Below are 26,010 nucleotides of genomic sequence, written 5' to 3' on the forward strand. Positions count from 1 at the left end.
AGGCTAAGGCCCATTTGGAAGTAAATCTGGCAAGGGATGTCGAGGACAACAAGAAGGGCTTCTTCAAATACATCGGTAGCAAGAGGAAGACCAAGGAAAATGTGGGCCCGCTCGTGAATGGGGCAGGGGCCCTGGTGACAAAGGATGCAGAAAAGGCAGAATTACTGAATGCCTTCTTTGCTCCAGTCTTCACTGCTAAGGGCAGCCCTCAGGAATCTCAGAGCTTGGAGACAAGAGAGCAAGTCTGGAGAAAGCAAGACCTTTCCTTGGTCGAGGAGGATTGAGCTGGAGGTCATTTAGGCACGTCTGACACTCCACAGATCCATGGGCCCTGACGGGATGCACCCACGAGTGCTGAGGAAGCTGGCAGATGTTATTGCTCTCTCCATCGTTGCCACTCTCCATCATCTTTGAAAGGTCACGGAGAACTGGAGAGGTGCCTGAGGACTGGAAGAAAGCCATTGCCACTCCAGCCTTCAAAAAGAGCATGAAGGTGGACCCAGAAAATTACAGGCCAGTCAGCCTCACCTCCATCCCTCGAAAAGTGATGGAACAGCTCATCGCAGATGTCATCTCTAAGCATGTGGAGGAAAAGAAGGTGATCAGGAGTAGTCAGCATGGATTCACCAAGGGGAAATCCAAGGGGTGAACCCATCTGAGAGCTTTCTATGATGGCATGACTGTTTGGTTGGATGTTCGGAGGGCAGTGGATGTTTGCCTTGACTACAGCAAGGCTTTGTCTCGACAGTGAAAGGGTATGATGCATACCATCTTCCATAACATCCTCCTAGGCAAGCTCAGGAAGGGTTGGCTAGATGAGTGGACAGCAAGGTGGATTGGGAACTGGCTGAAAGGCAGAGCTCAGAGGATTGTCATCAGTGGCACAGAGTCTAGTTGGAGGCCTGTAGCTAGTGGAGTCGCCCAGGCGTTAGTACAGGGTCCAATCTTGTTCAACTTCTTCATCAGTGTCCTGGATGAAGGGACAGAGTGTCTCCTTGGCAAGTTTGCAGATGATACCAAACCTGGGAAAAGTGGCTGATACAGCAGAAGGCTGTGCTGCCATTCAGAGGGATCATGAGAGGCTGGATAGTAAAGGGATGTGCAGAGTCCTGCACCTGGGAAGGAACAACCCCATGGACGAGTACAGGCTAGGGTCTGATCTGCTGGCCTAGGGGTCTGAGTGGGCAACAAGTAGAGGATGTGCCTTCAGGGCAAAGAAGGTCAGTAGCTGAAACACAAGAAGTTCCACTGGAATATAAGGAAAACCATCTTTACTCTGAGAGTGACAGAGCACTGGAACAGGTTGCCCAGAAGTTGTGGAGTCTCTTTCTCTGGAGATACTCAAGACCTGGCTGGACACAATCCTGTCCAATGTGCCCTAGCGACCCTGCTTGAGCAGGGGGTTGGACTAGATGATCTGCAGAGGTCTCTTCCAACCCCAACCATTCTATGATTTGATGGAATGCACCCATGACTTCTGAGTGAGCTGGGCCATGTCATTGGAAGGCCAACCCTGGTAATCTTTAGAAGGCTGTAGCGATCAGGAGAAGTTTCTGAGGACTGGAAGAAAGCAAATGTCACTCCTGTCTTCACGAGTGGCAAGAAGGAAGATCTGGGGAATGGCAGGCTGGTCAGTCTCACTTCAGTCCTGAGAAGGTGATGGATCAAGTAATCTTGCATACCATTTCCAGACACAAGAAGAACAAGATAATGATCAGTAGTAGTCAGTATGGATTTATGAAGGGGACTGTGCTGGACAACCTGAGAGCCTTCTAGGATGGGATGATTAATTTGGTGGATGAGGAGGGAGTAGTGGATGTTATCCCAACTTTATGAAGTTTTTGGATGTGTCACGCATAACATTCTCATAGGCAAGTTGATGAAATATGGGCTAGATAAGTGGACAATGAGGAGCACTGAAAACTGCCTGAACTACTGGGCTCAGAATGTTGTGTTCAGTGGCACAAAGTCCAGACCAGTCACTAGTTGTGCATCCAGTATTGGTCTAATGCTGTTTACCTCATTGTTAATGACCTAGATGATGGGATAGAGTGTACCTTCAGCAAGTCTACAGATAAYACAAAACTGAGAAGAGCGGTGGATACACCAGATGGTTGTGCTATCATTCAGAGAGACCTTGACAGGCTGGAGAAATGGGCAGAGAGGAACCTCATAAAGTTCAATAAAGGGACATGCAAAGTCCTGCACCTGGGATAGAACCTCAGGCACAGGAACATGCTGGGGGCCTATCAGCTGGAAAGTAGCAGTGCAGAGAAGGACCTGGGAGTCCTGGTGGACAGCAGGTTGACCATTAGCCAGCAGTGCACCGTTGTAGCAAAAGYGGCCAATGGTATCGTGGGCTACGTTAGGAAGAGCATTGCCAGCAGATCTAGGCAAGTGATCCCTTCGCTGTATTCGAACCCAGGTGAGATCACACCTGAAGGACTGTATCCAGTTGTGGGCTCCCCCGTGTAAGAGAGACAAGGAGCTACTGGAACGAGTCCACTGAGGGACTACTAAGATGATCAAGGGACTTGAGCATCTCTCATATAAGGAAAGGCTGAGAGAGCTGGGACTGTTTAGCCTAGAGAAGAAAAGGCTCACGAAGATCTTAACATTTACAATTATCTTATGAGAGGCTGTTAGAAAGATAGATGAGCCAGACTTCTCAGTGGTGCCCAGTGACAGGATGAGACACAATGGGCAGAAACTGAATGTCATGGAATTCTGTCACCGGTTTACTGTGATAGTGACTGACCACTAGAGTCCCCATTCTTGGGGATGCTCAAAACTCAGCCAGACATGGACCTGAGGAAATTGCTTTAGCTGACCCTCCTCCAGGCATCCTTTCCAACCGTAATTATTCTGTGAAACTGCAAATCAGCCACAAAACCATAGGAAAAAAAGAGTTCAGAACACTGGTGGGAGACTGCTAAGATAATGTTCTCTGCCTCTTCCTCTAATAAAGGGCATATTTCAAGTAATTCAGTTTAAAAATCTCTATCTGGCTCTCCCAGGACATGCTTTCAAGCAATCACCAAATGCAAATTTTCTTTTTTGCCTCAAGAAACATAGGTGACCCTTCATGTCACAGTATGGTAACTTTTGCTTTAAAGGAACTTGAGACTGGAAATAGATCATCTGTAGTTATTTAAACGAGATCTGTTTCTACAACGAAGCATGCTCAGAGAAGTAAAATTATGTTTCTGATGATCTGTGAAATTTTTTACTTTTTTTAATTATACTTGGAAAAGCTTGCAATGTCAAGTTAACTTGTTAACTCATTTTAAAAGCTAAGTCTTCAGTCCTGAAAATACTAACCCAAAATAATCTTCACAAGCAAAATTAAAATTAAAATTGTGACAAGCGCTACAGGTGTCTAGGGTAGGACAAAGAAGTTGGTTGCAGAAGTTGGATGTTCTACAGTTTGCCAGCTCTTTTTACAAATTAGATTGTCAGAATCAACACCCAAACCTGTCCTTTCAAAAGTTAGATTACTGAAACCCATTCTACATGAGGCTCTCCTTAATCAGCTCAGAACTTAAGCCCAGTGTAGTTGTTAAATGACATCTACGCTATAAGAAGTAGTTCCCAAATGGTTGTCAGCGCCTTCTTAGTGAGCTGCACCTACATTAGAAGTTTCACTCAAGGAAAATGTGAGCTCTAAGTGCTACATCCCCATTCTTCATCTTTAATGAAAGGTAGTACTGTGGGCCTCCTGTAGAAGGACAAGGCAGCACTAAAAAGTTATTCCTGCTTATCTTTTTTCCCACTGTCAACCTCCCTCAGACTACAGATTTGGAAGAGGCATGGAACTTATCTCTCTTGCAGTTCTGCTTTTTTCTCTACTCAAACAATAAACTAACAGTGCAGTCAATAATTACAGATGAAGTTCTGACATGCTGCATCAGTGCTGCAAAATCAAATACTAGAGAGAAGAAAAGAGGTAGATCTATTATGTTGCATGTCACTTCTGTTCGAAGCCTTAAACATAGACACCATGAACTGAGTGAAGGGAAGGAGCTAGAGCAATAGTATACCCCTTAAAAAAAAGCTTGAATACTAATATACTTAGACATTAAGTAGTTTCCAGTGAACTTCTGGAGAAATTTTGAAGAAGTTGGTCTCATTTATGAAGAAGGATTTGAGACAACTCTACATAAGATTCCAACTTGATCTTTAATATTATATCAGAATTGCTGCCAATGCAAGAGCACATCCCAGGTGATCCTATATTTGATCAGATTCTCAGAGTCCTCAGAATGCTGTCCCAAGATGATAGCCCAATTTTCATTAATTTCAAGGCAAGATACAATATCCATTTATTCTATCAATAAGTAAAATTATGAAACTACAGCTAACAATAAATAGAAATGCTACTGTACATGCCCTGGTGCCTGCAGAAGCAGTGAGCTGCACTGTATTTGCAGTGCTGTATTTTTGTAATCTTAAATAGCAGGCAGAGTGCTTAGAGACCATACACAGACACAGAATCACATAGAATGGTGGAGGTTGGAAGGGACCTCTGGAGATCATCTAGTCCAACCCCTCCTGCTCAAGCAGGACCACCAACAGCATGTTAGACAGGATTGCAGCCAGGTGGGTTTTGAATATCTCCACAGAAGGAGACTCCACAACCTCTCTGGGCAACCTGGTCCACTACTCTGTCACTCTCACAGTAAAGAAGTTCATCATATTCAGGTGGAACTTCCTGTGTTTCAGTTTGTGCCCATTACCTCTTGTCCTGTCGCTTGGCACCACTGCGAAGAGTTCAGCCCCATCCCCTTGACACTCCCCCATAAGGTATTTGTAGACATTGATAAGATCCCTTCTCAGTCTTCTCTTCTCCAGGCTATGCAGGCCCAGCTCTTGCAGCCTTTTCTCAGAGGGGAGAGGCTCCAGTCCTCTGATCATCTTTGAAGCCCTATGCTGGACTCTCTCTAATAGCTCCATGTCTCTCTTGTACTGAGGGGACATTCATTTATTCTGAAGCAAAACAGGTAATGTATCTGGTAAGATGATGTTGTTTCAGTGGACAATAAAAATACATAGGAAACTGAAGAGTTGGAATGCTGGATACAGCTTTTGAAAAGATGAGGTAGTTGTAATAATAGTTCTTTCTCTTTTGAGATATCAGCATTTCATTTTAAAGCTTTCAACAAAGTTTCAGTACCATATATTTATCAGCAAAACTCACATAAACAGAAGTCCAAAGCCCCTACCTGGAACACACAAATATGGAAGACACAGTTCTCCAGATTGACATCCTTTTCTGTTTACTTCACATAACTGGTTAGCTGCACATGGATTTGGATTACATGGATGYGTAACTTCTTCTACAATGTTACCTAAAGAACTTGGGCCTGAAAACAATATACAGGTCATCTATAGTGATTCACATGAGGTCTATATTTCCGCAATAAAGTACGTAATGCTTCTTGTACTCAGTAAAGTGTTTTTGATAATTTTGTGAAATCTTTAATATATTTACTTATACTTGTAGAAGCTTGAAATGTCAAGTTAATCTGTTAACTCTTTCAAAAGCTAAGTCCCCAGGCCTGGAAACAGTGACCTGAATTATTCTTCACAAACAAAAATCTATTTGCTCCATCTTGTTTTCTCAAGAATTTTGTCTACATGACAAATAYACAAAGAGATGATGAACAGCAGTTTAATGAAGAGAAAACCTACAACCTATGATTAAGTACACTGAAAGTTTAATCAAATGTGGTATTACTGATCAGCTTTTAAGATATAACTCAGCTTTTGTTTTTCTTTAGTTCACTAGTAATGTTCTCTTCATATAAAATACAGAAGAGGGAAGACATCATGGAAAAGCAGCAGCTAAATGCACCACATTGTCTCTTGGGGAACAACAGGAAAAGGATATCTTTCCAATTGCTTCTGAATCAACATTAGTTTAGATGTTGAGGTATGCTTTCAGTTGTAGCTCCTTCTAACCAAATTTTACTATTTTTTAATTTTGTAGGATTTTGAGAAAGAAATACTAAAATCTAACTTGCAAGGGGATCTAAAACTTGCAGATTTTCACAGCTAAAAAGGTTTAAATCAYATAGAGAGAAATATGCAATGGGCAGAGAGTAGAAAGGAATGGGAAAAGATGCATTTAGCAAAATCTAGAACCAAAGTAAGACGTTACCAATACAGTTACCAATACAGTTGTGCTCCTTGTTGAGGAATAAGACCAAAGRCAATGTGCTAGAAGAACACAGAACCACAAAAACTTCTGTACACCTACTAAGCTAAGATTCTACTGCCCAGTGGTTAATTTGATCTCGGACATCAAGATGTTCTGCTCTAATTCATGCTCTTGTTTAAGCGAGAGTCACCTGCGATCAGTTCTGCATGATCCAGCTTTTGTTCTGTAAATAAAATACTGCTGGTGATTTTATTATTGCTCAGTACTTTTCTGGAAGGTGGGATGACTTATTGACAAATAGTATTTTTTAAAGTATAATTAAGTTAGTCTATTCTGAATCAGGTAAAAATACATTAAAATTCAATAGGCCAGATTATAATCTGATACAGATTAGTATAGAAGTACTGATTGCATGGAGTTCCAAAAACAGAACGAATTAATGTAGTGAGATATATATCAATCTGAACAAGTAATTCTTCTCTAAAATGCTAAATAAATACTTTCACCTCTCAAATTCAATGTAATTACAATTTTATTTAAAAGAAATAATGGAAATGATTAAAAGTAATCATAAACATTCAAAGCATCTTGGTTTCTGTTTTTGTTGCACAGATATGTTGATACTTACTCAGGTATGTATCCAAAGGGATACAGTTCTCCAAGTCATCTGTTGGAGATAAGAGCTCACAAATACTTTCAGCTGTGTGGCCTTCAGGAAACTTATTATGATCTCCACATTTCTTGAGTATTTCTACACAATCTGATCTTCAGATAAATAAATAAACAGAACTTCATGAACACTACTTAAAGAAAAAAGGTCTTGTATGAAGAAGATTGCTTTCCACTTTCTTCCCTTTCCCCAAACCACACCTCTCCCCTTCTGCCTCCTCTTACAACAAAGTGTTTATGTAGATACTAAACTTTACATATATGAATAGAAAAAAATGTGCTATAAAGACAGGAACTATTGTTTACACTGCTCTTCCTTTGCTTTCAGGTGGTCAAGCTATATTTTCTATAGCCTGATGTATATTTCAAGACCAAGTATTTCCTTTCTTTACCTCACTACTTGTACTCACTCTCTTTTCTACCCAGTCACATAGTCTCAAATTTTTATGAACTTCGTATCTTTCACGGATCTTTCTCTCTGCTAGCTAAACATCACTAATAGATTAAATATTTTTTTAAAAAAGGAAAGAAGGTTTATAGACAGCACAGATAGCCAAAAAAAATCAGCTTTACAATGGAAGCACATACATCCCTCTCATTAACAAGCAAGCACCTTCAAATTATAGTGATGAAGATTCAAGTAAGAGCAATTAGGAGTTTCAAGTAATAGGAACTATACAAGCTCACATTCCTTCTGGTTGTCTCCTCTAATATAAACCATACACAATCCCACAGCAGTTTTTCAGTTTTCATAAAAACCCTTAGCAGAACTTCTCAACAGATTTTTTTTTAAAGTACTTACTTGCAGATAATACTTCCTCTAGATTTGCTGTGGCAAGGTTTAATCTGTAGTGAACAGGCAATTGCCTTCCACATTTCTGGTTGACATTTTTTAATATCAAGAACAGGAATATTTATAAATGGCATCTTAATACTCCCTTTTTCCCACAGCTTCATGTCATTCATAGCTCCTTGGTCTGACTGAGCATTGCAGCTCCTGAAAAGCTCTGTTGGCCTTAAAACAAAAGAAGTTAAGATATGGCAGGTACACAAGRAAAGTAAAACAGCACATGCTTTACTTTATACCGTATGAGTTGTACCACCTTGATACTGTAGCATAAAAGACAAGAATCCCCTCTACAGTTAAACAAGACTGAAAAACATTTGAATGAAAATAACCTCTTTAAATCTCCAGGCCRAAATTCTGCTCTTACTTCTACCTCTTGGAGCAAATACCATCTAAATTTTTTTCTTTTTTAACCTGAAGTTGACTTAAAAAAAATTTATATATTAAGAACATTTGTGTGAATGTTTCCTGGTGAATCACTAATGCAAATTTTATCATTTATTTTTGTCTAGACAACAACTATCACACTTCTATGCTATTATCCATAATATGGAAGTCATGCCACTTCCATTATTTCAAGGAAAAGCCAGAGATCTTAACTAACAGGGAAAATTTCAAATGTACCTGTGAAATTCTAAAACTATTTAACTTGTAATCTTGCCGCTATTAATTCAGATAGCATTTTTAAATCACTGATTTTGCTCCGTAGGGTGTAAAAATGCAGAAATATCTTTAAAAGGAAAGCAATTTTGAAAAAGAGTAAATCACTGAGATAAGTCCTAATACTCTCAGGAAAATGTTAGAGTAACATAAAAATTTAACAAGCATTTCAACCATATTTTATAATACACAATAACCCATCAATCATGGCTTAATTGTTTATACAATAAGACATAGGAATATGCTGTTAATACGGGGTGACATTTTACAAGTTCACAGGTTACTTTTATTCTGATAGACTTTGTAATGACACTTAAATACATTTCCAAAAGTCTTCTAAAGAAAACTTGTTTATTTTAAAATTGTTAACTACRATAAGATTTACAGAAAGACAGTGACATACAATCTAAAAATACATCTGAAAACTTTTTTTTTTCTAATTCAAAGCACAGGAATTCCTTTATAAAATAATCAGTGTTTCTCTCCTACCTGTTATTAAAATTAGTGCAGTAAGTAAGATTTCTACAGCCCAGCTGACAAGGTTCTCGTACATCTGCTAAACAGGTCAACATGGAAACTTCAACTGCGTTATACTCACAAAAGCGATCAAATTCTTGCCAACTCTGTGAATTGCCCCAGCTTGTGCTATAAAGCTTAGTGCAGAGCTCTCTGAAAAAATATAAATAATCAAATGAAAAGAATAGCAGTCTTTCAGACATAATAACAGAACCTACACTTGTGGTGAACCTATGCTCACCAAAGGAGCCTAAAGCAAGGGCAGAAATCTCCGTTAGTGCCCACAAAATCAGCAAGATTTTACAAATTCTGTGCTCTAATAAATTTTCCACTTTTGTTTAAGAATGTCACCAAATATTTAAGCTAGTAAGACTGAAAAATGTCATAATATAAAACTGCAACATACAACATACAGACTAAGACAAAGCTGGAATTTGCAGGAGACCTGAACTAACAAGGTGAGAACTATTCCAGCCAACTTTATGTGTAATAAACCAGGCTGACATAACAATGAAGAAATTCTAATCTCATCCTTCAACTTTAGATCACATCTTCTCCTGCTACAGAAAAACTAAGCAAACAAAAGTACATTTCTTCCTTTGCCCTGATATYGACGCAGATGAACTGTTCATTGCCTGCATTTGAGTTCTTCCTTGGAGTCAGAAATATCCAGGCCACTTCGTTCACAGTGGCAGTGAAGCTGTTCCCAAATAAAGATATGGAACCTCACTGAACTATTAAAGTCTATTGTATTGAAAATGAAAAGGAAGGATCAATTTTCAGAACTGAATATCAAAGCAAGCAATGAAAASACATTGCACTAGCTGCCCTATGCTGCAATGTTCTATGAAATAACATAATTCTAGGACCCTCCTATAAAACTCCCTATAAAATCCTGCCATATTCAAGTTTTTTGTTTAGCTAAACTTCAATGCAAAAGAAAGTAGCAGTTCAAAACAAGTTTTTACATATTTATTTCATCACATTACATGCCTTTAAAAGGCCATAATTATCACTTTTTGAAGTGAATAGATAACCACTCTAAATAAAAAGACCCCTATAACCTTTATTTGCAAGCACGCAACTGTTTGATTGAAACCAGATTTTTTTTTTTTTTTTTAACTTTTTTTGAATTTGGGAATAGTTAGTTCCAATATTTAATTAATATATTGCCAAAGCAATGTTTCATGGACAATCTAAATTGTGTTTATTAAGAATACTACAAAGGTTTTTAACATGTAGGAATCAGGCATTTGACACTTTGTACTGTTTRTTTTCCCCATAGTTCTCATGCTCTCCTCAGCTTGTTGCAGTATTGGCTGCTACTACCACAAACAAAGTGTAGGATGCAGTAGTCCAGTGTTTCTAGTAAAATAAGAAAAAATAAGAAAATGTGATTCCTCTCATGAAACGGTACCAAAGCACTGGGTAGAATGTGTCAGCCATCAGATTACCTAAACTCGTTTCTCTCTAACAATTCACAGAAGTCAATACTTGACTTACATAGCAGGATTTGGGCAAAAGGCTGGCACCAGACAATTTCCGAAGCATTTTGACAACTGGAAATGAAGGAAGAGAGATACTGACCTACAGGTGGAAGAATTTGCTTTAGCACAGCAATGGAGCTTAGCTCCATCAAGGCCTGTGGAAGGTGGAGGGTGCACAGTGACTCCTGGGTGAACAGATCTTGAACTCTCAAGAAAACATTGCCAAAGTGGATCCTGAGGAAGAGGCATTGTTTTGCAGCCTTCTATAAGTCCATCAACAATTTCAAGCTCTGTTTTCATTGACATTAGAATTCTTTTACAAGCAGTCTGACATGCATAGTCCTCTGCTCTATCGCAGCAATACAAACCTGTTAAAATTTGTTTTTAAATGTTAATTATCCAGCACACAATAACAACCAAGACACATTACATAGCAGCCTTTAGAGAAAGATATTTTAAAATAAACTCAAATAACAATGATTCTTTTACTACTTTTAAATGCAAACAGAATCAGCTCTTAAGAAAAGCAGAACTGATATGTAGCATTTATAAGCTAGTTATTAAAAAAAGCATTGTACCTACATAAACCTAAATTTATCATTGTACAAATTTATATGATTATATATTACAGACATATGTAGTAATACAATCTAACTGCAGATTTATACAATACCGCTTATAAAATAAAATGTACATATAAAAGTCTCCAGCATTTTCAGTATTTTTTATATAATTTTCATAAATGAAATAATTTTTATACTTACTATCTGTAGGGTTTCTCATTGGATATGACTGTGTATAGTTGTTCACACAGTGTATTAGCTGAGGGCTAATAGATGCACAGTAGTTTTCAACTGCTTTAATTTGTGAAGGACCGGGAGAAGAGTCTGTCCGAAAAATTGCTTGACAATATTCCCGACAGTTTGTATGATGACCTGCATAACTGCAACAAACTGATCCCACTGGGGAAAAAAAGAATCCACAAAACAAAAACAGAAAAACYTATTGATTCCTATACATAGAAACAAGTAAATCTGTACACCACTGAATGAAGCTCAAGCTATTACTAGAACCAATCACCAAATTCTAGGCATCATCAAAACAATCTCTGGCTACCAGAAACACTGTGCCTGTCTGTAACTATCCAAAGTATGTCTTCTTGTTCGTTTGGGAAAAAAAAAGATCCAAAAATCCTTTCTTGAAGTTAAAGTTCAAGTCCCTAGCAAGCCAGCTGAATTTTATCTTCAGTTGTTTTGTTTTTATCTATTTAAAGGTAACCAGACTTGTCTTCTAATTGAACTATTAGACAAAAATTAACAGGGAGACAAATAAATATGGAAGCAATATCCAAAAATCTGTTCAAAAGAGAGAGGGTATCATTCTGATTCATCCACTTTTGTCATGTTATTAAATACAAAACCTGAGAAATACTTTTACTAGAATTAATTCTGAGACACTCATTTCTTTTCTACAGAGAGACATCAATCAATAGAATCTTCATATGTAAGAAATGAGCTTCTAAGCAATTACTAAAATATGATAGAAAAGCTAAAACAAATAGTGATTTATAAATTAAATACTTATAAATTATACAGGTGGTCCAATCCTCCTATTGCTTCAGCAAGCATGTTTATGTGTGTGGTTTATTGTTGTATGGAACTAAACTCATGTGACTTGTAAACACAGACCTATAGAATTTCTGAAACATTAGAGCTAAAAGTTATAAAGAGGGTTCTGAAAGGAAAACAAAAGTGCAAAACTACTCATTATATACTTACTTTCATTTCTGTTAATACAACTAAAGAGAGCATTCTGAAAACAAAACAAAAATATGGTTACAAGTAAGAAAACTTCAAATGCACATTTAAGCGTCAGTCATTTCTTATTATGAGCCAATAAATTTTGTTATTGCTCTAATTCAATCTAAATTGGAACAAATAAAAATATTGTATAAAAACAGCTAAAGTAGGAAATAAATTCTGCTTGCACTCTTAATGAAACACATAAATATTCCACCAACTATATGGGAATATTTTTCCAGACTACACCAGAAATGATACCCTGGAACACAATGTACCAAAATGTTTTGTTCATTATTATTATTTTAAAGAATATGTGGAAAAGAAAACCATGCACATTCACACATGCAAGCAGAAAATCTTAAATTTAACATCAATGTGGCTTACAAGTTAAAGTCGAGAACTGAGATGCATGGCAATTTTGTATGCTTTTCTCAAAGTTCAATTGGAGCGAGCTGCCAATTTTCACTTCAAGGTTGGAATTTTAAACACTGTGCAGTTTGATCACAACATGCATCACCCTAGAAACATAGCCTTACTGATATTAATTATAGTATAGAGTATAAACCTGTCACAATCATCTCATTGATGATTACTCTGAAACAACCAACATCACTGGCCGAATTCTTCCCACATAGAGAGGAAGTCTGGCTTCCTTTCCTCTCATACCTGTGCTCACGCATTCAGCTCACTGTAAGCGCTCCAGCCAGTGGAATTTCTTCAAAAGAAAAAGTGCAATTCCTTGTGCGACAGCAAAAGAACAAGACACAGTCAGTGGAAATTCTTTTTCCAGTGACCTAATCTTGTTTTTGTATTGTCGTGTAAGGAATTAACTTTTAATTTCAGATAAGATTTCTGCTTAGTGTCAGATGAATAAATAGTAAGCTTTTAGGATTTTTTTCATCTGCAAAAGTTGGTGTCTAAATTCTCGTCATAAAAGAAAGAGTATCGAGATTGTTTTTATACATCTATACAATGATCTTATTTGTCACATTAGAGACTTAAGTTAGCAGAAAGTAAGTAGTTTTTAAACATCTGGAATTTGATGTGCTGCTTCCTTCCATAACTCTTATTGAAAAACAAAAAATATTTACATTAGTTCTTCCGGACTCATATTATAAACAATATACTATTGGTTGAAAAGATTCCAAGAAAACATGCATCAGTTCAAAAACTTTTGTTAAATTATCCTAACAGAAATTAAAATTGGATAACAGATATTTAAAATGAAAGTTAAATCCTCTGCCAAGATCTGACCTCCACAGTTAAATATATTTTGAAATTACTAAGCAAAGTAAGCTTTGCTTAGCAAAGATGACAAAACTAGGTAATAAGAAAGGATAAGAAAGGATTCAGCTCTTTACCATAGAAAACATAGTCTTCCTAGGTTAAAATGCATATRGTTTCACATCCTTAAAATAAATAAATAAATAAAGCTGATGGGAAGCAGAACCAACTTGGGGACACTGAAGTGAAGCAGACTACAGAATTTTAGGTGAGCACACAAGTCAAGAACTAGCTGGTGTACATATATGTGCAAGCATGAACACACATTCGCACCCAGAAAGGTGTTGGAGTGGTGAASTAAAGGAAATATGTATTAATGAAGGACATTAGATAAGTCCAGAATGTATTCTTTATTTCTAAAAGGAGAAATTTRTGAAGTCAATTAAATTACATCCAAAGCAAACACCTCCTGAAACATGCCATCAAATCCCTCACACTGCAGCAGTCAAAAGGTACAGTTGGGGGATACAGAACTTTTTAACCTACAAAAGGAGGAGGAGGACACATATCCAACTGATTTGCTTCAGAGTATTCTAAATTAATCTGAAGACAAATCACTGAAAAAAGGGTCTATGTCCTGAATTTTTGCCCAGAACAACCACTTTCTTTCTCACATTAMGACACAAATCTCCTCCCCCCCAAAAAGACACTGCATTTAAGTTTTCTGAAATTCAGTGCAGGATGAGGTTCTAGGTCTACAATTCCAAAATACAGTTGCCAATTATCAGACTTTAAAATTACATAATTACAAAAAAGCAGACAAAGTTGAACTCCCTCCACATCTTGTTAGAACACTAAGAAAATTGATTAACAGAGACAAAACACACAGTCATTTTCTTCATATGAAGTTCTTCATAAAGTTCTTGATCTCCTCCATTTCTCCTACCACCATCATTAAATAAATTTGTATTCTATGTAGAAGAGAAAACAGAAATACATAAAACAATCTGCAAACATAGCRTGGGATTAAAACCTTGTTTCAGTACAGTAAAAATATAAGATGTACTGCAACCTCTTAACAAAAGAATGAGGAGACCTCACTCAAAGGCAGGATTTTAAGCAGGAGAGACCCGATATTGAATCTCATACTGAACAACATCACTTTCTTCTATGCACAGTCTTATCCATTTACTGGATAAACCATGGCAGATACGGCATTGAAATAACGATTCTAAGAGGAAAAACACAAACCTAAACTGAAAATACAATTATCTATGAACATCAGCTACTTATCACTTTAGTAATAGTGAATTAAAACACAGCTTCATTAAGACATTTCATTCAAACCACACAAAAAGGCTGCCTAATGGAAGACAATGGCCCAACAACTCACAAAGTAACAATTTAGCTATTTTCTTTTTATTCCTTTAATACCTCCTACCAGTTCTACATCTTTACTCTCAAGAACACAGCAACAGCTCCTATGACTTCTGTATTATTTTAAACAATGGATATTGTAGATTTTTTCTGAGACTGTGAATGAATTTGCCGCAACACTCCAGCTGCAAGCATTCATCTGATTCATTTCAGATTTTATCTTTGTACTACCCACAAAGCAAATATCATCCACTCATCTGTGTAACAAGGACAAGGAAAAAGAGAACTTACAGGAAACAGAAGATGGAGACAGAATTACTATCCTACACTTCAGCAAAGTAAAGAACAGATTTATACTGTTGCCTAAAGGCTCATGTGACTTTTACAACATAGTGCTTCCTTCTCTATGGATGCCAGACAACGGTCACCTAATTACCACTGTTTCAATGTGGCCACCCAGTTTCTTTGGGACCCCTGTTTCATCAAAAAAGACAAAACTGTCAGGTAAGAACTGCCATAACCACCACCTCCATGATCCTAACTGCCTGCCCTCAGAAGCCACTGAAATTGGACTCCTACCCACCCAACCTGTGTACAAGCCAGTCAGGTACAAAGCGATAGTGTTACTGTCACAGGGCATTAATAAAAGTGCAGTACAGGCTGCTGAAAAGGCTGAAGTCTGTCTGTCATGGTTATAACTAAGTATTAAACATACTGTTAGTCAATACAAACAACAGTTAGAATCATGATGTGAAGTTGCTTTAAACTCAGCTAAAAATTGTCACAAGCACACATAAAAATAGCCCMAAATATTGGGAAAATTATAGTGTCTACTAGTGTTCATCCTCTGAAAAAAGGCTCAAGTTGGAGCAAAGTTATCTTCTTGTAAAATTTTTTACCTCTTTTCTAGTGAAACAAACAGGATCCTCTAACCAGGTAAACAATCTTCCWCCTTCTGTACTTGAAATTGCAGTTCCATGGACTGATGAGTCACTGTAACAGGTAATATTCTACCAAGAGAAGGTAGTCTTGCTTTTCTTCTCCCCTTTGTTTTCAGCTCTTCTCTCCTGTTCCCAGTTCTTCTATATTATTGTGTGTGTCTTTACATTAGCTTTGGCAACAGTCATCTTCCCATGACCTAATTTTTCCTCAGTGACCCTGCAGAAAATAGTCCTTTTTTTTTCTTGTGCTAGGAATCTAAAGCACCTCATAGAAGGACCTACCGGATATCAGAGTCAGAATAAGGTTAAGTGGAAATGTATTTTTATGGGTAGTGGTGGGAAAAGATGTGTGTGGAAAAAGCTGTGTTTCAGGAGGGCGCAGGAACAAAATTTTCAGCAGCACTGAATTGATAAAGCAACTAGCCTGTAGCCATCATAGAATACTGTGCTAGTTAAGGTGCTGACTTTGCTTTTCGTGTAGGGCTGGACAACTGCTCAGTGAAGTACAGGCACAAGTATGGAAAGCATAGCTATGTAGACATGACAGAATCTTAGAAAAAGTAGTATGTAGTCATCTATTTGTCAAATTAAGCTGATAACAGCTTTAGACAGTCATATTCCAACATGTGTGGTTAACCATAACTTCATTATACAATACACAGTTAATTCCCTTCTTTAATCAAGTAACACTCATATTTAAGATATTAACAGCTTTTCTGCCCCTTCAACTTCCTTCTAAAACTGCTACCTAATATTGCCAACTTCTCTTGAAACAGCGCACTGTGAGAACAGAAAGACAAAGACAGAGGAAACAAACCAAAAGATAAGACGGATCTACAGCTAAAGGCAAAAGGAACAGGAAATGAAGTTCTGCTTAAAGGAAGAACAAAATCATCAAGATCTGGGAAAATGACAATGAAAGCAATAGTATAAACACAAACACACACACACATATTCCAGTTTCAATATTTGAATAAAATATTAAGTGAACAAAGATGGCAATATTGAAATTTAAAGAACACAAACACAGAATGATTTGTTTTTACTTGTGCATTAATCTCCTCTTTCAGACTTCTCTCTTTTTACCAAATGGTTGAAACTGGTCATTAAAATTACTACGATTATAAATAGGAGGAATGGAGAGAGGCAGGCAGACACAAGCAACACAGGAGTTTATGCCTTAAGAAAACAGTCTCAAACACCTTTTGTGTTATGGAAACTGAAAAAATACAATTAAAGTTTATCCAGCGTAGAACATTTTTCGGTTTTCCCCACTGAAAGCTCCTGAAGCACAATTTTAGCCAGTACTGCAGGACCTAACTGGTTTCGCTCTTTTTGGAGCTCATCAGCTGCAGGTAACGGCTCAAATAACAAAATGCACACACTCAAACACACAGAGCAAAGCATTCTGCTAAAGGAAGAAGTCTTTTCCACCATAAGACATGCTTTTGTATTATAAGGACATTTTTCTAAATTGCTGCCTTTTGTACCTTGAATGAAAAATGACAGCAATGAAGTTATTTATTCACATCAGAAAATAAGAGAATCTTGCTAAAAATCAAAGCTTCATTTTCCTCCCTGAAAAAAAAAAACCAATGTATCTATATTATATTAACTCTAGTGGAAAAATAAATTTAGTATTATTGTCTTGGGAAAATTAACCATGTTAAAACTATCTGAACACAGATCTTATCCAATTAATTATTTTAAATTAAAAGTATTAACTATTATTACAAACACTCTAGAAAAGCAGATGCTTCACTCTATGAAAACAGTAGTGAAAATCCTGTTAATCGCTCCTTGACTTCACTCAATCTTAGAATTTATCCACAGAAGTTAAATCCACAAAACATACTAAGGTTTTGTGGAATCAATTGATGGCGCACATCCATTCATAACTCAGAAAACATGCAAAAATTAACAATTAAAGCCAAGATTTCCCTCAATTATGTAAAATAGTGAAGAAGTGAACACACTTTCAGAAATGGACAGTAAGCTAAAAGAAAATCAGTGGAACTTAATTTCAGTAAGAGCAACATGTTTTCTACAAACTTTATCTGAATGGTTAAAAAAAACAGAAGAAAAAACAAAAACAACAGCAACAACAAAAAAGACACAGAGACAAAAAGCACCACCAAATAAGATAACAATAATATTAACTAGAATGTATAGTATATGGTCAGGGTCTGCCCCAAATTCTTAACTAGTACATCTCAAGGCCACACACAGGCATGTGTTTTAGGAATTCATTAAAACATTTTCTGAACATTTTTCTACACTATGTTCTAAATAGCTCCTTCTAATGTACCGTCTCCAAGTAGTCAGAATAACTGGATAAGAGCCAAAAACTGGCTGGATAGCATTTTTCAGAAGGGGTAATTAGTAGCCAGGATTCACTAAAACCTCAGCCTAAAACAGGATCTTATGACCCTAGAACATAAAATAAGCCAATACTGTAACACAGGGAACACTTTTCGGAGAACTTATTGGAGCACTTGAAGCTGCAAGCACTGCATCTGAAGTTTCTGAATTTTAAAAGTGTAGGAAAACAAAAAAGTCAAATTAAGTTAAACACTGTTCAAATCTATGAGAACAGAGGTATCTTTTAATAGTGTAGGGACATCAGAAGTGTTCAATATTGTGTGTCAAAAATAGCTTTAAGACCAAAAATAGCTAAATAGCTTTAAGACCAAAAATAGTTTCAGTTTTCAGTTTTAGTGAAGAACACGGAGCATTTCCACTTACATTTCATCCACATGGTAGCAGATGTTACACTGCTCAGTTGCAGAAAACCTTTTTTTAAGACCAATTAACTGGAGAAGTTTGAACAATGGCTTATTTAGAACACATGAGAAGAAAAGAAATAAGAACCGTAGTTCCAAATGTGCAGAAAGAGGAACTCACAGTATGTACTGTAAAGATACATAGATACAAGAATTGCAATCTGTAATGGGAATTCTAGCACTGCCCTTGCCACACACTACAGAAGGAACAGTTACCTTAAAATGATAAATTGTAAACTAGTTTCAGTTACTCCCTCAAGCATGTATTCCATGTAATTTTTTCAAAATGAGCCTCAACTTTATACAAAACTTTAAAACAGTAAAAGACAGAAAATCCTACATACAGTCTCCACATCTTTTTTCTTCTTCCTTTGACTATTACCTACCTTCTTTTTACAGGAAGATGAACAGGATAGTAGAAAGCTGGAAGAAGTAGTGAAAGACAAAAGAGATGAGATACACACAACTAGACAGAAATTGAAAAGATGACACAGAACAACTATCTGAGAAGCAGAGGAAGAAAAGAGCAACCCCCTCTCCCCCCCAAAAAATAAAATCTTTCAAAAGGAGCTGATGAAGATACATTTCAGTAACATTTTTAAATATTCAAGCAGTTTTGTTAAAATTTTAAAATTAATACATATAGTGCTACTTGAAAAAATAATGGTACATCACTTAAAAATCTTCAATGCACTGATCAAAAATGAACAGCTCGCTACCCTATGATCTACTTATAAGATGCCCAAACGACAAGAATTACAGGCTACATTTTAAGTAAAACTAATCAAGAAACATATGATCAAGAGAAGGAGAATCTTCAACTAATCTTGTAAAAAGCTGGCTCATCATTGCTAAAGTGACTCTCCTATCATACAGCCTGCAACTAAGCTTAGCAACCTCACGCCTTATGCTATCTTCTGTTTTGGCTTTTTTTGCCACTCTGAATGTTGTGTCCTATTCTCAATGACTTACTGCATACTTCATGCTCACTAGACTAGTGGGAAGCTAAACAGGTAACTCCTGAAGCTGCTTCCCTGATTTCAAAACTCTGCTGAAAAGTATTCGGCACAGTTCAGTCAACTATTAGAAGCGATGAAAATTAGTAAGCTATGAAAATATTTAAGATAAAGGAATTATGCTTTTATATTCTTAATTCAGCTAGCTTTTACTTATACATCATATACATACAGTATCTCAGTAACAGACTTGAAATCTGATGAGCAAGCACTAAAATCAATATTTTAAACTAATCCCCAAATTGGATCTGCATTTTTTAAGCAAATGAAGTCTTAAATACAAGGCAAACACAGCCAGTAGGAAATTGCATTTATGTGTTTACAGGTAGTTTCTGATTGTCAGCTATTTCAGTTTTAACCAGCCACTTCTGAGTTGTTCAGTTCTCTCCCCAACTAACTCAACTGATTTTGAAGTGTGGTACCAGTCACAGACACAGAAGCTACTCATAGACTACATAAGGAGCAGGACATATTCACCAAGGTACCAAACTAAAATTTTTAATAAAAAGGAGGAAAAATGACTAGGGTGTGAAATAGTGTAGGTTCCTACCAGAAGTAATTTCTGGAGTCTCACATCTTAGGCAAAATTTCCTTGAATTTTACATGTGCAATGAGTCTCTTGAGAGTGTAATTACTTTTTTTTCACGAGTAGTAATAAGCCTAGATATTTAGGCAAATCCTTATCTGTAACAACCGAAGATCTACCATGTCATATATTTCATTTCAATTCCTAATACAGTATCCCTATCTATACTTATAATACTCCCGAACAAAACAAAACAAAACCAAAACAATACAAAAATCAAACCCCAAACTCTTTCCTTCTTTTCCATCTTAAAGAYTGGTTTCTTTTCCCATCATTTAAGAATTTCTCCCTCTCCTCTTTAAAAGTGTTGCACATAGACAGAATTAAGGTTTTCTGTCCAATAACAGCAAGATCGTTCTTGAATAAGAGTAATTTTCCAAAATTCCAGACAAAAACTGGAAAAAGAAGAGCTAAGAAAAGTAAGTAAGATGGCCATTTTGTAGGCATTCTTTAATCGCTTACCTTTCCTTTCCTGCTCTCCTTCAACACATACTGGTCAACCTCCTACAGCAATGCAGAAATCCAGAAAAAAAGAAGGAAACATAAAGGGATAATAGGCATAATAGAGGGAAAGATTACAGACGTGGATAGTATAGCTTATCACAGCATGAGAGGAGACAGAACTACTTAAAATTAAAGTTCATTTTCAAGAGAACAAACTACAGGAACTTCAACAATGAAGAGTTTAGGAAAATATTCCTTATACTCTTTTGTTAAAGGAACTAAAGGAAAGAAAAAAGTTTGTTTGATGTTTCCTGGAAATAGGAAACACATTACATTTCTGCCCATATCAAAGACTAGGTATTTGTCTGATATCCTGCACTGTTGATTATGAACAGGATTTATGCAGGATTACCTAACTCAGGGCAGAAGGTAGGAAGAAAGGAGATGAAAGGGTGAAGCAGGGATCTGGACTTTAATTAAGAAACCTTTTGAAAGAAAATAAAGTCCTAGCAGAACAGCATTTCTTCAATGTGTTTGTGTTAAAAAGAATGTAGATGAAGGTAGGTTTCTGAAAATATTCTCATGATTAATTTTAAGAGTAGAACAGTAAAAATAACTGCTATAAAATATAGTTTCAAATAAATTAATAAAAATTATTAATACTAAAGAATTTATATTAAATAGGCTATTTAAAAGATTCTCTTCTATATTAATTTTTTTAGGTCAATTTAAAGCTGAATCTCCTGTTATACAAGTTGAAATGTTTCYGAGAGAATGAGTGCTCAGAATGAATGCCTATTTCAGGTAGATGAATTCCTATGAAACAAACTATTTTGGAATCCATGTCTCTATTTTAAAAGTTGCATCCTTTTCATTCAAATTAAGATGTATGCAAGTCTATAAAAAAAAAAAGGCAGAACTGTAGAGAGATTACTTACTTTTGAACAGAAATCAGTATATCCAGAAACACTACTTTAAGATGACTGATACTTCCCTTGATACTTCCTTTCCCTTCTATGGAATACATTAACAGAACTCACAAAACAGCTCATCTTTAATAAGATACAGACACATATATACATACCTCATATTCTTTTCTGCAAACCTTTAAAACATCATTCTTTGAAGAAGCCTGAAAGATAGTTAAGGTCTTCATTTATAGTAGAAAATGAAAATAAAATTATGTTGCAAAATAAAAAGTATTCTACCTTTATATTACCTCTCTGTGTGTATATATACATATATATATATAACTATGAATCCATAATCAATTTAAATGTTTCTTTTTAAGAAATGAACAATCCATGTAAAGCTTAAGAAAAGCAGAAACCACAGCTTTGTCAATACTATACTTCATTAAAAAGCACATAAACTCATATTTATGCACCAAGTTAGCTGAAATTAAAAGCACATATAGAGCAAATTCGTTTGCATCAAAGGTTTACCAGATATAGCAGAATACTGAAAAAAAATGTGCAAATTAAAGAGCTTGAGCACAACATTGCCCCATTCTGGCTTGCTCAAAACTATCGATCTGTTCTCTTATCCCTCTTGCACATACGCTTATTTCTACCTTTAATTTGCAGAAATCCTTCCTTCAAAGTAAAGATCTGCTCCTTACTTGTTCTGTAGGTGCAGCACCTGTCACTCCTCATGTGAAAGCTATTTAAAATCACCATTTCTACGTACATCAGGTATATCCTTTCCCCTCCCCCAGTAATTTAAAATATCTGGGTAAAGTCTGATCTTGGGACTATCATATCAAGTTCACAGAATCACAGAACAGTTGAAGTTGGAATGCACTTTTAGAAACCATCTAGTCCAATGGCCATGATCAAGCAAGGTCACCTAGGGTATTTTACCCTAGACCCTGTCCAGATGGTTTGAATATCTCCAAAGATGGAGACTCCACAACCTCTCTGGGCAACACGTTCCAGTGCTTACAGCAAAAAGTTTTTCCTTACGTTCAGACAGAACTTCCAGTGTTTCAGTTTGTGCCCATTGCCTCTTGTCCTCTCATTAGGCACCACTGAGAAGAGGCTGGCTCCATCATCTTCCCTTAAAATACCCTCCCTTAAAATATTTCTATACACTGATAAGATCCCCCTTCAGCCTTCTCTTCTCCAGCCTGAAAAATTCCAGCTCTCTCAGCCTTTCCTCATAGGAGAGATGCTCCAGTCCTTTCATCATCTTAAAAACCCTTTGYTGGACTTCCTCCAGGAGCTCCATTTCTCTCTTGTATTTGGGAGACCAGAACTGAACACTCCTGCGTACTCCAGGTGTGGTCTCATCAGGACCGAGTAGAGCAGCAGGATCACCTCCCTCARCTTGCTATCAATGTTTTTCCTAATGCAACCCAGGATACTACTGACCTCCTTTGCCCTGAAGGCACACTGCTGACTCATGCTGTAATGCCCACTCAGACCCCTAGGCCAGCAGGTCAGAATCCAGCCTGTACTTGTCCATGGGGTTGTTCCTTCCCAGGTGCAGGACTCTGCACATCCCTTTACTGAGTTTCAGGATGTTTCTCTATGACTATCTCTCCAGCCTGTCCAGGTCTCTCTGAATGGCAGCACAGCCTTCTGTTGAATCAGCCACTCCTCCACGGTTTGGATCATCATCAAACTTGCAGAGGAGGCAATCTGTCCCTTCATCCAGGACACTGATGAAGAAGTTGAGCAAGACTGGACCCAGTACTCCCCCCTGGGGGACACCACTAGCTACAGGCTTCCAACTAGATTTTGTGCCAGTGATGACAATCCTCTGAGCTCTGCCTTTCAGCCAGTTCCCAGTCCACCTCATTGTCTGCTCATCTAACCCACACTTCTGGAGTTTGCCTATGAAGATGTTACAGGAGATGGTGTTGAAAGCCTTGCTGTAGTGAAGGTAGACAACCTCCACTGCTCTCCCCTCATCTACCCAGCCAGTCATTCCATCATATAGAAGGTTCTCAGATTGATTAAGCGTGATTTCCCCTTGGTGAATCCATGCTGACTACTACTGATCACCTTGTCCTTCAGGGGCTTGGAAACAGTAGCAGTGGCCTGTAGTTCCCTGCTTCCTCCTTCTTGCCTTTTTTTGAAAACAGCAGGGGCATTTACTTTCTTGCARCTCTCAGAAACCCCTCCTGATCACAACTGCTTTTCAAAGATAATTGAGAGTAGCCTTGCAATGACATCAGCAGCTCTCTGAGTACTCATGGGCATATTCCATGAGGGATACATGGACTTGTGGATGTCCAGTTTGCAAAAATGATCCCTAACCTCAATCCTCCTCAACCAAAGGGAGATCTTCTTTTCTCCAGACTTTCTCTTGTCTTCAGGCTCTGGGATTCCTGAAGGYTGCCCTTAGCAGTAAAGACTGAAGCAAAGAAGGCATTCAGTACTTCTACCTTTTCCACATCSTTTCTCCCCAGGGCCCCTGCCCCATTTCATAGTGGGCCCACACTTCCCCTAATCTTCCTTTTGTTACCAATGCATTTATAGAAGCCTTTCTTGTTGTCCTCCCTGTCCCTTGACATATTAAACTCCAAATGGGCCTTGGCCTTGGCCCATCACTTCATAGTTGGACAAAATTTCTATATTCTTCCCAGGTTACCTGTCCTGCTTCCGCATTCTTTACATTTCCTTCTTCTGTCTGAGCTTTGCCAGGAGCTTCTTGTTCATCTACGCAAGTCTCCTGTTCCCTTTGCTTGACTTCTTGCTCACTGGGATGCACTGTTCTTTAGCTTGGAAGAGCTGATCCTTGAATATCAATCAGTTTTCTTGGACTCCTCTTCCTTCTAAGAAGCCCCTATCCCTAAGATAAGAGTCTTCCAAGTCCCTGAAGAGGTCAAAGTCTGTTCCCCTGAAGTCCAGGGCTGTGATTCTGCTTTTTGCTCTGCTCCCTTCTCAGGGTCCTGAACTCCACCATCTCATGGTTGCTGCAGCCAAGTTGCCCCCAACCTTCACATCTCCAACCAGCCCTTCCTTGTTTGCAAGTACAAGGTCCAGCAGAGCACCTCTCCTCATTGGCTTCTCTATTACCTGTCTCAGGAAGTTGTCATCAGTGCTCTCCAGAAGCCTCTTGGATTGGTTGTGCTTTGCTGTGTTGTCCTTCAAGCAGGTATCAAACAGTTAAAGTCCCTCATGAGTACCAGGGCCTGCAAATGTGAGGCTACTTCTAGGTCTGTAGAAAGCCTCACCTATTTCTTCCAAAGTTCTTCAAAGTGCCAGTAAAAAAGTCCCTCAAGTTTCAAGAATCAAAATTAAAACCAATGTATTCCAACATTATCCCTGATGCTTGGCAAATATGGGTATTCTATTTTTAAGTCACGTAAAATGCATCAACCAGAATCAGCTAAAGTACAAAATATATCCAAGATAGTGAGACAGCATAGTCCAGAATCAAACAATACAGTATTCAATTCTGAAAATAAAGAGAAATAATACAGTAATAAGTAAGAATACATAAAACAGTATTTCATAGGACACCACAGTAAATAAATTGTTTTTACTAGCCCAAGAGAACACAAACTTTAGGATAAATTTGAAAATTCAGCTCAAGAAATGCATTTGGGAACAGATATATATATATATATTCTTTTTGAACTGCATTTATACTTCTGTCTATCGCTTTCCTTTTTCTAACTATGTCATGAACCTTCATATGGCATGGCCAACCTTTTCTCTCAGATTGTTCCACAATAGTCAGTTTGCGTACTCATTCYGTATCTCTTTTCTGTTATACCCAGTGTGTGTACTTACTGCTCAACTCTTGTTGAATATTTTATACCATAAGCTCTCAGGAGAGGATAGCATCATATTTTTTTTGCATGACAACCATTTGCTGGTTGCTGGTCCAAGACTAACAATACACAGATAACTTGCAAGATACTATATTGGATTTTAGACATGTCATTGCTCCAGAAATGAATTATTAGGATGACAAATGATTATACACCGTGAACTTTGCAAATGTTTCTATGGTCTTAGGTATACACTTAAAAATTGTAAAATGCCTCTCAGGTTTTTAGTACAAAGCTCATTGCTAAATGCACACAKTATGCTTACCGTTGCCACTGGTGCACTCCTCAGACAAAAATTTTGATATGGTAACATATGGCTGAGAAACCACACTTTTTCCATCTGATGAAGGAAAACCTCTCTGAAGAGGCACAAAAATCTATTTGGGGCTGACTGGAATGTTGTATCACCAGATATTACACTGCACACAAAACCCAGTCACACAACCTACCCCTAACTCTCTGAAGCTGTATGCTTGTCTTCAACTCAGTATTACTTTAAAATAACAATTTTTATGCAGAGATTGTGAAGAAAGTTTCAAGACATTAAGTATAACCAAAGCAAACCAAGCTTCAGAATCTCTATAAATTCAGTTAATAAATTACTGTGAAGTGACAAAATACAGCACATGAACAACAAACATATGCCAACTGTTTACAAAGCAAAACTAAGTGGATTATCTCCATTTACTAAGTGCACCAGTGTTAGGACATG

The 26,010-nt window shown here is 37.3% G+C and overlaps 1 protein-coding gene across 4 annotated transcripts in view; it reads right to left on the minus strand.

Annotated features, from left to right (window-relative positions):
- The window catches only part of RECK (reversion inducing cysteine rich protein with kazal motifs), a 69,292-nt gene that overhangs the window by 18,642 nt on the left and 24,640 nt on the right, over positions 1-26,010 (minus strand). Inside the window, exons 6-14 of one of the 4 annotated variants that reach the window (XM_085306820.1) lie at positions 21,597-21,644; positions 20,531-20,572; positions 12,118-12,151; positions 11,104-11,301; positions 10,440-10,707; positions 8,826-9,005; positions 7,632-7,844; positions 6,789-6,925; positions 5,223-5,363 (exon numbers count right to left, since the gene is read on the minus strand). In XM_085306820.1, coding sequence (XP_085162946.1) covers positions 5,223-5,363; positions 6,789-6,925; positions 7,632-7,844; positions 8,826-9,005; positions 10,440-10,707; positions 11,104-11,301; positions 12,118-12,151; positions 20,531-20,572; positions 21,597-21,644 — 1,261 coding nt within the window. Of the gene's footprint in view, positions 1-5,222; positions 5,364-6,788; positions 6,926-7,631; positions 7,845-8,825; positions 9,006-10,439; positions 10,708-11,103; positions 11,302-12,117; positions 12,152-20,530; positions 20,573-21,596; positions 21,645-24,109; positions 24,264-26,010 lie in introns of those variants that run through there. The other 3 variants (XM_085306823.1, XM_085306821.1, XM_085306822.1) reach the window with 3 other exon arrangements.

This window comes from Rhea americana, unplaced genomic scaffold, assembly GCF_003343005.1.
Source record: "Rhea americana isolate MKP2758 unplaced genomic scaffold, rheAme1 scaffold_248, whole genome shotgun sequence".
Classification (NCBI taxonomy): Eukaryota; Metazoa; Chordata; class Aves; order Rheiformes; family Rheidae; genus Rhea; species Rhea americana.